This window comes from Otolemur garnettii, unplaced genomic scaffold (assembly GCF_000181295.1).
Source record: "Otolemur garnettii isolate 467f Iridium unplaced genomic scaffold, OtoGar3 scaffold00001, whole genome shotgun sequence".
NCBI lineage: Eukaryota > Metazoa > Chordata > Mammalia > Primates > Galagidae > Otolemur > Otolemur garnettii.
The window spans coordinates 37,949,365-37,962,360 of NW_003852396.1; the positions used below are offsets into that span (position 1 = coordinate 37,949,365).

The 12,996-nt window shown below is 43.7% G+C and overlaps 1 protein-coding gene and 1 non-coding gene across 2 annotated transcripts in view; one reads left to right on the forward strand and one right to left on the reverse strand.

The window, feature by feature from the left end:
- Nucleotides 1-262: 262 nt before the first annotated feature.
- Nucleotides 263-12,996, reverse strand: part of TRIM66 (tripartite motif containing 66) — a 34,064-nt gene continuing 21,330 nt past the window's right edge. The window contains exons 10-19 of the mRNA XM_003781079.2: nucleotides 7,984-8,509; nucleotides 7,635-7,730; nucleotides 5,236-5,296; nucleotides 4,592-4,766; nucleotides 3,973-4,262; nucleotides 3,389-3,515; nucleotides 3,012-3,086; nucleotides 1,674-1,826; nucleotides 1,053-1,271; nucleotides 263-322 (exon numbers count right to left, since the gene is read on the reverse strand). Coding sequence (XP_003781127.1) covers nucleotides 263-322; nucleotides 1,053-1,271; nucleotides 1,674-1,826; nucleotides 3,012-3,086; nucleotides 3,389-3,515; nucleotides 3,973-4,262; nucleotides 4,592-4,766; nucleotides 5,236-5,296; nucleotides 7,635-7,730; nucleotides 7,984-8,509 — 1,782 coding nt within the window. The remainder of the gene's footprint in view (nucleotides 323-1,052; nucleotides 1,272-1,673; nucleotides 1,827-3,011; nucleotides 3,087-3,388; nucleotides 3,516-3,972; nucleotides 4,263-4,591; nucleotides 4,767-5,235; nucleotides 5,297-7,634; nucleotides 7,731-7,983; nucleotides 8,510-12,996) is intronic.
- LOC111724679 lies at nucleotides 2,012-2,139 on the forward strand. Its single transcript, XR_002772940.1, has one exon. It is a non-coding gene; the product is annotated as a small nucleolar RNA SNORA11 (small nucleolar RNA).

Sequence of the window (12,996 nt, forward strand, 5' to 3'; positions counted from 1 at the left end):
TCTGTCAAGTGGACCCTACACATCTAATTACTCTGGAAATAAGGAACACTTCCCTCTTTCCTGTTTATTACCGAAATCTCTGTAGTGGATGCACTATGGCTCCCAAATAAATGCTGTAGATGCAAATGGCAAAGAAGAGCACTGCACAGCTCAACAAGACTCATCTCACATCCACATTCTGAAGAGCATAAGCTGAAAGATGAGGAGGAATGGTCAACAGGATGGGACACCAGCTGCCAGACACTCAGTCTCCTCCCAGCTCTCACACCTGCGAGATGCTGTTGGTCATGCGGAAAGACATTCTCTTTGCTCTTTCATTCTCCTGAAAGAAAAAATACACATATTTGGAATTAAAATAACCAAATGTAGGACTTACTAACATAAAAAAGCTAAATCCAAGACTGGGAGTCTACAGAGTCAAAGCATTTTATTCCATCCCAGGAATGTTACAGTAAAACTTATTTAAGCCACTAAATATTATGGGCTAAGAATTATAAACAACTGGGGATGGCTGGTCAGACCCTTGCACACATTAGGCAAGTAATTAATTTTAGTAGAATTAAACAGCATCAAATCGGTGTTTCAGGTCTATACAGACAAGACCAGTCAAAAGGTGAAAGAAGCTCTCTGCTGTAAGCAACACCCCATACCAAGGAGCTGAAAAAGATCTCTTCCTTTCTCCCTCAAACCCAAGTAAAAATCAGGCACTGATACCAGATACTTTCCAATCACAAGCAGTCAAACCAGCACTGAACTGGAAATAAGGACACCTGGTTTGTTACCCTGACTCTCCTGCTAATTAGCTGGGTGATCCTGGACAGGTACATACACCTCTTTGAATTTCAAGCCGCATGGGCACCTGGAGCTGATGAGTCCCATACTGCCCTGCCTTACTTAGAGGCTAAAGGCTTGTAAGTGAGAGTTCACTGTCATCACTGTCTCTTGTGCCACATGACCAGTTGCTCTTTAAGTTGCTCTATACCCGCTGCTTGGGTGCCCCCTGCTTACCCAGTCACCCACCCACCTACTGCCAACTGGCAGCAACTCTTTACCACATGCCGTCGCCGTCTCTTGGGTTGGATGCCCTCCTGCATGTAGGGGGGCCATGGGAAGCCCTGAGGGGTGGAACATCCACTCTCACTAGACACCTCCTCGGAGTCTGAGTCCTCCTGCCTTGGCTGGGCAAACCGTTTCTCTGGGTAGATCTCCTTCAGCCAGCCCTCAAAGAACACTTCCAGGCAGCGGCCAGCCTCTGCAACCTCTGAGTCAGGCTGATGGGAAAGGAGAGCAGTGACGGTTTAGTCCATTTTTACCAGCCCATCTCTCCCATGTCCCTCAAGAGCTATACAGAGCACAAAGCCTGGCTGGGTCTCCTAGGATATCTGGACTTGATATTTTTTCCTAGGACATAGGACAACCAGTTTGGTAGCATCTCTTAAAGCAAAAGTGACCCTGACAGGTATCCACAGATAGCTAGTCCCTGTGCCTGCCATCTTGGTGAGGTCCATGTCTGAGTCTAAGACAGAGCTCTTAAACACTCACCACAGTTGGCCCCAGGAAATTCTTCCCAGGTCTCCATAGTACCCAAGACCAAACCTGTCCCTTACCCACACCTAGCTGTGACAGTCTTGGGGTTACTAGGAAATAGGAGAGAGAGAGCAGCCAAGACATACATAATTAAACTTTGCACAGTTCCAAAACATGAGGCGCACATCTGACACCAACTCCTCTGGGGTGGTATAGTGAGCTGGTTCCTTCTTTTGCAGCTTCCTCCGGATGATTGACAGGTCCATGGGCCTCTTGATAATCTGGTAATAATGCCGGGCCTTGGGGGAGGAGAGACATGGAGAAGGAGACAAAAAAGGAAGAGAGAAGAAGTGAAGACATAGATAAAAAGGAGAAAGAGATGGAGGATGAGTTGGAAAGTAAGTGAAATAACAGAAAAAAGAGAAAGATAAGGACCAGCAGAAAGAAAAATATGGAGAAAGAAGACAAAGAAAAAGGGAAAAGAGGGGTATTCTCAGAGCAGGGGGCCTGAAGAATGGCTCTTTTGTTTATAATATGCCCAACAGGAATCTGTTATCACTGTGATGAGGGGCACAAAACTTGTAGCCTCAGGCCTGGTGTGGTAGCTCATGCCTGTAATCCTAGCACTCTGGGAGGGGAGTGGATTGCCTGAGCTCACAGGTTCAAGACCAGCCTAAGCAAGAGCAAGACCCCCATCTCTAAAAATAGCCGGGCATTGTGGTGGGCGTCTGTAGTCCCAGCTACTTGGGAGGCTGAGACAACAGAATTGGTTGAGCCCAGGAGGTTGCTGTGAGCTATGACTCCATGGTACTCTACCAGGAACAACAAAGTGAGACCCAGTCTCAAAAAAAAAAAACAAAAAACTTGTAGCCTCCCTAAGAATAAATCTCCTATATGTGAAGAAAAAGAAAAAAATTATAAAATGCATGTGGTGGGTGTTTGGGTGATCATAATTCTTTCAACTCTACTGTATGTTTGAAAAATTACCTAATAAAATATTGGAAAAAATTTTTTAAAAAGAAAAAGGAAAGGGGGCGGTACCTGTGGCTCAAAGGAGTAGAGCGCCAGCCCCATATGCCGGAGGTGGCGGGCTCAAACCCAGCCTCGGCCAAAAACTGCCCAAAAAAAGGAAAAGGAAAAAGGAGGAACGTGTCACTTGTCAAGTTAGATTTAACACAGTAGCAGCTATGGAGTAGCCGTGGCCCCAAGGATCCCCTGGACCATCCATAAATTAGTATTTTTTTATTAAGTCATATACACATAGATCATGAATACATTTATGCATATGTGGGGTACAGTGTGTTGATTTTTTTGTACAATCTGACGTGCTTACATCAAACCAATCAGCACACAAATTAGTATTATCATTACTTTCAGCAGCCATGCTGTGAGCCCACCCTGAGTACTATAGTGCTCCCACCTCATGGCCTAGGCCCTCTGAGCAGAAAGGACAGTAACAGACAGAAACCTGAGGCTTTCCTTACCAGGGGGCTGACAGGCTCATGGAAAGGCAGGCTGAGGCTATTGGAACACAAGGACAGTACCAGCTTCTCACACTTCTGCAAAATCAGAATTAACAACAGTGTTACTTTGTTCTGGCCTCACCTCAATAAGAAATAAAGATGGTTACCCTAATAACTCTCTGGCTCTGCCCCTCAGGGTGCCAGCCGCTAAGGCACAGTTCAGGCCCCTAAGCCAAAGAAAAATGCCAAGAGAAGAGAAATCATCCAAATCCCCATTGGCCAAGCTGTTAGGCATGGCCCAAAAGAACGGTACCCACAAAGGCCTCTCACCCTCTCTGAAAGGCCTCAGAGGGGACTGTCCCAGGCAAGGAATCTTATTCCCAGAGACCCTTCCCTACCTTCTGATCATATGTGCTCAGGCCAGCAGATGTCCGCATTCCAGGCTGGCTATAGCGGGCATTCTCACAGTCGTACTCCACCTCGGGCTGGGTCAGGCTACGGCACAAGGTACACACCCACTCTCCCCTGCATAGGCAGGTGAGGCCATGTTAGACCTCAGGACATTGCCCAGAACACCCTTCCCTGTCTCTCTGCCCCCAAACAGGTGTGGGCGTGATGGCATACGGAACTGAGTCCCTGGCTTCCTAGCCTCAGGCTTGGAAGAAATTTAGGAACTCAGAATTTAGTGAATCAGAAAGATAGGAGTTAAGGGAGGCTAGGAAAGGAATGTAGGCACAAATTTGTGCAGGAAGACACTGAGAACAGAGGAGGAAAGGAAGCTGATCGAATTTCAAACATCTGCCTGTCTGTATGCAGAAGGGACATCGATCTAGAAAGCACTAATTCACAGACCCATGATTCATGCAGGCCCAAAAGAGGGGGTAAGCTCATACTAGGGAGCTCTGTGGGCCTGGCTTGCAATAATAATCTCTGAAAGATAACTCTGCTAGCCAGGTGATGGCCCTGAACTGGAGTGACTCACCCTGGGAAGCTGAGCAAGGCTGGCACATGGCAGGAAAGATGGTACACTTTGGGGCAGCGGTCACAACACAGCAACTCTCCCCCATTGAGGCACACCGCACAGAAATCCTCATTCTCTATTGGGGCCGGGGGGCCCTTCTTGGCTCCAGGAGTTCGAGGTATGAGTCTGTGTTCTTCACGAGACGTGCCCTCCAGTGCTGGTGGCCGCTGCCCAGCCAGAGAAGTGACAGTGACCTTTCTTCCCCCCAGACCCGGGGCCTTGATGGCATCAGGTAAGCTTCCCTGGCTGACCTTGGGGAAAAAGTAAGTCTGAGAAGTCAGAGCATAGCACTGACAAGTTATTAAGGAAGAATATGAAGGAAATAACAGGTTCTATGCACCTACTGTGAGAACTACTTATTCTAGGACCCCATGCCGCCAAGCTCCATGATGGTGGGACAGTTCACACCTAATGTGCATCTCATAGGCCCCTTGCAGCAGGCAACAACATCTGGCCAAGCTATAGCTCCACTCAGAGTTTCAGAAGAGCTCCCAGAGCCAGAATTCTGGCAGTAGCAGAGAGAAAGAATAGGCTCCTAGGCTTGGCCAAGATTCAAGGCCAAGGCAGAGTGAAGTGGTACCTTAACAGACATGCTAGAGGACTCAGTGCCACATTCGATGATTAGCAAGACGTTCCCATCCTGATCATTCTTCTGTGGTCTCAGCTTGAACACAGGCATCTCTCCCGTGGAGGAAGCACAGATCTTGAGCCTCTCCAGTCGCACATAGGGAATCTTAGACTCATTGTTGAAGGCTCTGTGGCAAGACAGACAGACACCTGTGGGTCTTGGTAGGAGCCTCCTCTGGCCCTAACCTGTAAGTCAGGCTCATTCATGTTTCCCTCAAGTGAACTGCTACTAAAGATCCTCTTAGTCTGACTCTCTGCAGGCCCATATTCTGCCCTCCTGTCTGGGTCTGCCACACCAGGCCCTGCCAGCTACTAGGAAGTTCTTTTGTTTAGTCCCTGGTCAGAGAATGGGGTTCCCTGAAGAGCAAGGATTGCACACAAAGAGTAGGCCTCATGGTGCAGAAGCCAGGACATCCTCCCACAACCATCCCAGACATCCAACCACGTGGACTCCACTTGAGGGTCTGGGTGTTGAAGAAGACAGTTGCGGACAAACTTTTACTTCAAGTTATGTCATTAAGGATGCTTACTTCCTATACTAACCTCGTAGGACATTCAATTGGGCTGGAAGGGGTAGGTTGGCTAAAAGTCTGTTACCTGCTTCTCTGGTTCTCGTTTGTATCCAGCTCTAGGGCTCCTTGTTCAAAGTTCTCATACGCTATGGCAAAAGATAAATAAATACCTGTGACACACATTTGTGACAGACAACATACCCTGTCACCTACATCTTCTATTCATATCTACAATTCTTATCTTTGGCCACACACCTGTCAGGTAACTATTGCCTATGCTGTCATCACTCATACTGGTGATAATCCTATCCTCAGAGAGAAGAAAAGCCAACTTCTTTTTTTGTTTGCTTTTTTAAATAAAATCTCCTTAAATGTACTTTAAATCTGCTTTATATACTGTAACATGGATGGGAAAATTAGTAGAAATTCCTACCATGATTTAAAATATGCATAAAACTTCTCTGGTTTCAGGCGGCATTCTCACTGTTCAACCCCACCCTCCATCTTGGGCATTTATGAATTTTTTTTAAACTTCAGAATATTAGGGAGTATGTGTGTTTTGTTTACATACTTTGCTTTTTGTACAAATTTACAAATTGTGTCACAGTTATGAGCATGCCTGCCACACACAGTGTGCACCATGCCCAATAGGTGTGAATTTACCCACTCCCTCCTTCTCCCAGCTTGATTTTCATTGAGATTTACTCAAGTGTGTACTTAAGTATTGATTGATTACTTCCAAACTGATATTGAGTACATGTGTTTGTTTTTCCATTCCTGAATGTTTCACTTAGAAGAATGGTTTCCAGGTTGTCATAAGAGATACTAGGTCACCATTTTTCTTTATGGCTGAGTAATACTCCATAGTTTGAATATATCACATTTTATTAATCCATTTACGTATCAGTGGGCACTTGGATTGTTTCCACATCTTTGCAATTGTGAATTGTGCTGCTATAAAGATTCATGTGCAAGTGTCCTTTTTATAAAATGACCTTTTCCTTTGGGCATATACCCAGCAGTGGGATTTCTGGGTCAAATGGTAAGTTTACTTAGAGATATCACCTAACTCCAATGTGAATGGCTTGCATTAATAAGTCCCAAAACAACAGATAGTAGTGTGTATGTGGAGAGGAAGGAAGTCTTATACACTGTTAGTGGACTACAAACCACTTCAACCTCTATGGAAAATCATGGGGAGATACCCCAAAGAATTTAAAGTAGGCCACTTTCTTTTAAGAAAATAAACACAGATAATCCTCAGAGGGTGCCTGCAGATGAGTGTTGGGTCAGGCACAGAGGCGCCAGCTTCAAACTAAACTCAGAAATCACTTCTTCTCAGTACATTAGTGTTGCCTAATCTGAGGAATCATTCCATCCAGCCTCAGTCTTTTGACCCAAGTACTGAGATTCTAGCACTGCCTGAGAACCATGGGCAACAGGTTCCAGGGAGTGCTCCCTAGTGGGTATAGTCTGCGTATATGGACGAGAGACTACGGTCCAGCAAAAGGAGGGAACTACTAGCATTTACTGAGCAGACACTCAGCACTATCCTTCCTGGGCAACTCACATGAACAAGCAGGGTCCAAAAAATTCACATGCATAAAATGTGGGGTTATATTATTGTGTGTAATAAGAAACAATAAGTTTTAAGTTGGTTCTTCAGTCAGTATGAGAAAAAAGGAGAAAAATTAATTTTTTGTTTTCATGTATTAAATGTATAGAAAGTAGACTGATCATTACAAATCAAACACACATCATACTCTAAAAAGTCCCAAATGATCAGTAGATAGTTGCTTCGTAACTTCCCAACTAGCCCTTACCTTCTACAAACAACCAAACCTTAGCCTAGCTGAGAAGGGTCATAGGTAGCTGAGAAGATAATCAGAATTAATCACCAATGGTCCAAACTCCCTTTACTATGAGGCACAACAAAAATTCACATTACTGTCAGGTACAAGGGAAAATCTTGCTACCACAGAGTAAATTATAAAATAATTTCACTGTAGGTATTTGTCCCAGTAGCTTAGCCCATTTATCAAGAAAAAGTCAGCTCAGGGGGGTTATGTCTCTTACCCAGCATCAGGACAAAGAGACAGAGCTGGTTTTCTAATTTAGGTTTATCTGACTCCAAAGTCATACATGCTCTTTTCCTGATAATATTTTGTGTCAAGACTAGACCTCCTAGGGTGAGCTCTTCCTGTTTCCCATAAGTATAATCCAGACCCCAGGACATTTTGCATGGAGAATGTTACAAGGAGACTAAGTCCCAGCATGGCTGGATTAGCCACAGCCACGGTGAGGGAAGCAGAACAGGTGTCAACAAGTCAATGTGGAGGAAAGAAGTGAATTTAGCTTCAGATAGACGCACTGCTCTCCCAGGCTTAGAGCCTTCCTGCTGACTTCTAGCTCACCTGGAAGTGCTGAGTCCATCTGCCCCAGTCAGTGGCCGATGTGATACAGCCTGCTTACCTTTAGTCTCACCTTTTGGGTTCTGGTACTGCTGAAGAGCTGTAGATGTGCTGACCACTGGCACTAGTGGAGGTTTTTTCACAGAGAGGTTAATGGGCTCCTCCAGTTCTGAGGGGATAGCTAAGTCTTTGGGAGCATCCGGACCAGGGGTCGTGGAACCTTGTCCCAGTGAGTCAGTCAAGTAGGTGGAATCCTCACTTTCCATCTTTCAAAAGTGAAATGCCAACAAGAATCAAAGAAATCAGACATTTTTACCGTTAGCAATCTCAGCGCGGTTAAGCTAAGGCCTGGATAAGGCTTTAAGTGGCTAACCTTTTGCCCAGTGATGGACAGAGGAAGTTGAATAGTATTTCCCCAAGACTTACCTTGCATAGGGCATTCCCTGGAGAGGTGTCAGGCCCTTGCCCAGGGCACAGGCTTCCTGTACTTTGGCCAGAGCTAGGACTGGAGCTGGACACAGATTCCAGCTGCATGTCAGAAACTGAAGGCATGCTCTGCAGAGGACAAGTTGCCAGGCTCGGCACATCCTGGGCATGACCAGACATTAAGCTGGGCCTGGCTTGAGAGTGATCACTTGCTAGGGTTGCCATCGCCTGGGAGGAATCACTGATCAGGTTGGGCATGGAGTGGAAAGTGCTACGCACAAGGCTGGGCATGGTCTGTAGCTGACTGGTTGTCAGGCTGGGAATGGGCTGGTTTTGAACACTTGTCAGGCTGGACACAGTTTGTGGGGGGCCACTCAGTAAGCTTGGTACTGCTTGAGGGGGGCAAGCTGTCAGGCTGCTCACACTTGGGATCTGTGGCTCTAGGGTCCTTGCCAGCCTGGTAGATGACAGTTCCATCTCCAGAGTGTTGGAAAAGCCCATGATGCTCACCGAGGTGGAATGCTGTGGGAACAGAGACAGGGTAGAGACAGGCTGTCAGCTGGGAATGGTGGGAGGAAGTGGGGAGTCCCAGCCCAAAGGAACTCCCATGTTCAGATTCCACTCAGTCCCAGAGCATGGTATTTGCCAGGAGCTCGGGCAGCGCATGAAGTCCTGTTCCCATACCTTACAGTCACACATTGGAAGAATAAGAGTTGCCTGGGGCCACACATTAAATATACAAACATTAATGAAAGCTGATGAGCAAAAGAAAAGGTCTGTCCATGCATACTTTTCACAGTGTCTCACACAACAGATAGGCAAAATAGTCCTCAAATAATCTGCATGTGGTCTGTAGGCCCTCGTTTGGACACTCCTGCTTGAGTCTACAACACAGAGGCTGCTAGGCTATGATACAGAGAGTGGGCATAGGCTGAGGACACTAGTGTATGTGTATGTGTGTGTGGCAGAGAGCAAGAGTGAAAGGGAGACCCTACCACATAAGATCGATGTATACACACACACACTCCCTCATCAGCCACATTTCCTATCCCCCGTCCTATACTTAAGCAAAGGATTCATTTGTGGGACTGCCCTCCAGTTTCACTTTCCCCCTCTAACTATCTCATTAGTGGCTTTTCTTCCCTTCAAAGGGTCCTACAGGATAGTTTTTGCTACATAAAAGCGGCAGGGGATTAAGAAGGCTAAAACTTATTAGCTTCAGACTCTCTTCTTTGAGAGAATGCCAAGGCTCAGAAAGTTCCAATCAGTCCTGGAGAATCTGGGTCAACTCCAGGGCCTTCTTACAGGCTTGTTCAGATCAACTCCAGGCACCACCAGCAGTTGATGAAGGCTTTAACCAAGGTATCTGAAGCCCTAGTATATCTGTCAAAGATATCCTAAACCAAAGACAGAGAACTTCAGAGTGGCTAAATATCAATATGACACAGTCAGTGCAAACACTGGATAAGGCTATTCTGTTCCAACTCCAAAATTCTTTTCTCACATGTAACTACTTGGTAATCTAAGAAGAGACTTAAGGTTAATTTAAAAAAAGTTGAAGGGTTGTGCCTGTGGCTCAAAGGAGTAGGGCGCCAGCTCCATATGCTGGAGGTGGTGTGTTCAAACCCAGCCCCAGCCAAAAACTGAAAAAAAAAAAAGTTAAAAACTATATTTCTGCACAGAACTATTTAGTTTTTCTGACTGAAGAAACAGATTTGGGAAGAGAATGGGAGACTGGTTCTAAAAGTATCCTTCAGGAGTTTATAAGTTTGATATACCTGCCCATTTTAAAGAAAGACTAAATATATAACAATCCAACATTTTTGAAAGACAAAGGGAAAACAAGAAGTAAGCATCTCTATGTTTCCAAAATTAGTGTCCCAAACCATATTCCTTTCCCTATGTGTGAGAAATTCAAATTGCCATAGGAAAATAAATACTTTAAATACATTCTCGAGTTTCAATAAGAAGTTGGTAAAGCTATTTTCCCACAATGTCCTCTTCTCAGTGAACGTCAGAACTAGTCACCCAGTTCTGCAAGTCAGACCTATGAGGAAAGCATCAGTAGGGCATCCCTCGTCCCTCCCCCAAGCTAATGCCAAGCCTTGTCAATTCCAACCCTTAAGTATCTCTCAAATATACCCACTAATTCCTTTTACTACTGATGGTATCCTAGCCTACACAACAATAGCAGCCTTATTGAAGAAATTATTTTCAAAACACAAATCTGATCGTATTGTTCCCTTCCATAAAAACCTTGCGGTGCACTCCATTCTTAGGATAACCGCAAAAATGATGAACAAGGCTCTCAAGGCCGTAAAGACCTGCCTCCTGTCCTCCTTGGTAGCCATAGCTCATACAACGACCCTTTCTTCTTTCTTCATTCTCTGAGTCACTCAGACATTTTTTTCAGTTCCTAAAACATGTCAAACTCTCCCTCCACCCACAGCCCTCACACTCCTTCACACACCTGTTCTGCTTATCATTCAGAACCCAGCTCAATTGTCTCTTTTGCAACAAGGCCTTCTTCATTCATTCTTTACTCCAAACCAGGTTCCGCCCAGCCTGGATGTTCCTATATGATGCCTTGTACTTTTAGTCTCAGAGAACAATCTGTGATATCATTTGATTAATGCGTTATAATGGTAAACTCCATTAAGGCATGGATTTTATCTATTGTGCTTACTCACTGTATTCCTACGTCCAAGAGCAGTGCCTGAATAAATAAATCAATTAATGAGCTATTTAAAATTTCAAAACAACCATAAGGCATGACTGTTTATTCAGCAAATCTTAAGTCAAATTAACAACAACTTAGTTCTACTAACAACTGAGTCTGTAAATCTCTCTAAAATAATGATTATTTTTATATAGCTAAAATTTATTAAGAATTTACATATGCAAGGCAATTTGCTAAGTGTTTTACTTATATTACCTCATTTAATCCTCACAATAACCATTAAAGGTCTGTTGTAAAGGTTAAAGGAACTAATCCATGTCAACATTTAGAACACTATCTGGCACACTGTAAGTACTCAGTACACCCCAGCTGCTCCTACTGCTGCTATTATTACTGTCACTGTTGTTGCTGCACCCCTAATTTTTCACATTAGAAAAAGGAGGCTCAGAAAAGCATCTTAAGTTTTTTTAGGTTATTGTAAAACATGATTTTATAAATTTCCATTTCTCTTCATTTGTGCTTGTATATATTAATAGAAATATAACTGATTTTTGAATATTGACCTTATACTCAGAGATCTTGCTAAAATCACTTTGGGATCTTCTTTTGGATTTTCTGTCATCTATGTCATCTATGAATAGTAAGTTGTCTTTTTTTCCTTATGTTTGTTTTTCTTGCCTTACTCCATTAGATAAGACCTCCAGTGTAAACAGACGTAATAACAGTAGCCATCATCGTCTCATTCCTGGTCTCAGAAAATATTTTCAGTACTGCATCACAAAGTATAGCTGAAACAGTTTGTTGTTGTTGTTGTTGTTGTGTTGTTTGTTGTTTTTTGTTTTGTAGACTTAGAATCCAGATCTTTGGTACCAAAGCCACAATCTTAATTTTGGCTTGTCTGCCTCTGCTCCTCTCTGGGGTTACTCCTCCCCTTCACTATGTGTCTGTTCTTCAGTTTCTTTATTCTTCCCTCACCTGCTTCTCCTTTCTGTTCCCCCCTTTATTGTTCCTTTTCCCATGTGTGAGAGATTCACATTTCCACAGGAAAATAAACACTTCAAATACATTCTTGAGTTTCCATATAAAGGTGGTAAAGCTTGACTTTCTTCTATTTTCTTTCTTATCTCTTTCTCTTCTCTCCCTATCCTTTTCTCTTATTATCTTACTGCTTTAGTAAAACTTATATTTTCTATACTTAGCTCTAAGTTTTAAAAATAGATGAGTTAAATACCTTTTATCTGTTCAAAGAAAAGTTTGCTTTTTATACTTTCCTAGGTAGTTCAATAGTCTTCAATTAAAAAGCTTCAATTTGATCTATATTCTAAGTTCCAACATAAGAAAGATTGAAGAGAAGAGGTTGGAGGAATGCTCAAACCAAAGCGAGTGAACTAGGTAGGAACGGAGCCCTGCTTAAAGGACGAAGGCCAGAAACCAATGCTGTCTCCAATATGGCCAGCCTGGCATCCCCTGGCATACCTTTGTTACTCTGGTTATGTACTACCATATCTTTCTAATATTCAATATTTCCTTATCTATGGACAAGAATATCCAATGATTACTGCATTTCCATTTTTAATATATGACCAATACTTTGTGCTGGATTTTGTCATCTTTTCCTTATTTGACATTATTTTGGTGTTCATTTAACCTACCCATGCTGCACATTGAGAATATACAGATGGCTCTCAGTGAGATCCTTGCTGCCAAGCATTAAAAGTGCCAAAATCCATCTAGGACAGTCGTTCTCAACCTTCCTAATACTGAGGCACTTTAATACCGTTCCTGTGGGTCATGACCCACAGGTTGAGAACTGCTGACCTAGGACCATTTAAGCAATAATGGTCAGGTGCTGTATGTCACACCCAACACATGCACAAGATAAAATCTTCAAGGACAAAAATTTCCAATTTAGGGCTGGAGATCAATCACAATTATAGGATATTGGCTCTCCTGTCTTGCTTACTTATTGCATACCATAAGATGTGAATTAATATAATGATAGGGGAGAGGAAGACATGAACACAGAGCCCTGGAAGAATTATGGAAATTCTATTCCAGTTTATTTTGAGGTGAACCTATTGGACCTGCTCCCATACACCCAGAAGACAGTATGAGGTCAGCAATACGTTCTAAGATATAGATAGACTGATTTCTTTCACGTGCATATCTATAGCCAATCTCAAGGAAATCAATGCTATCAGAAGGCGAGTGAAGCTCTGGCAGTGTTAGCAAGAACCTGGGAACTTCCATGTGAGAAGGGACTCAGAGAAGGTGCCATGAGAAAGTCAGTCCCAACCCCATTTCTTTTTTTTTTTTTTTTGAGACAGAG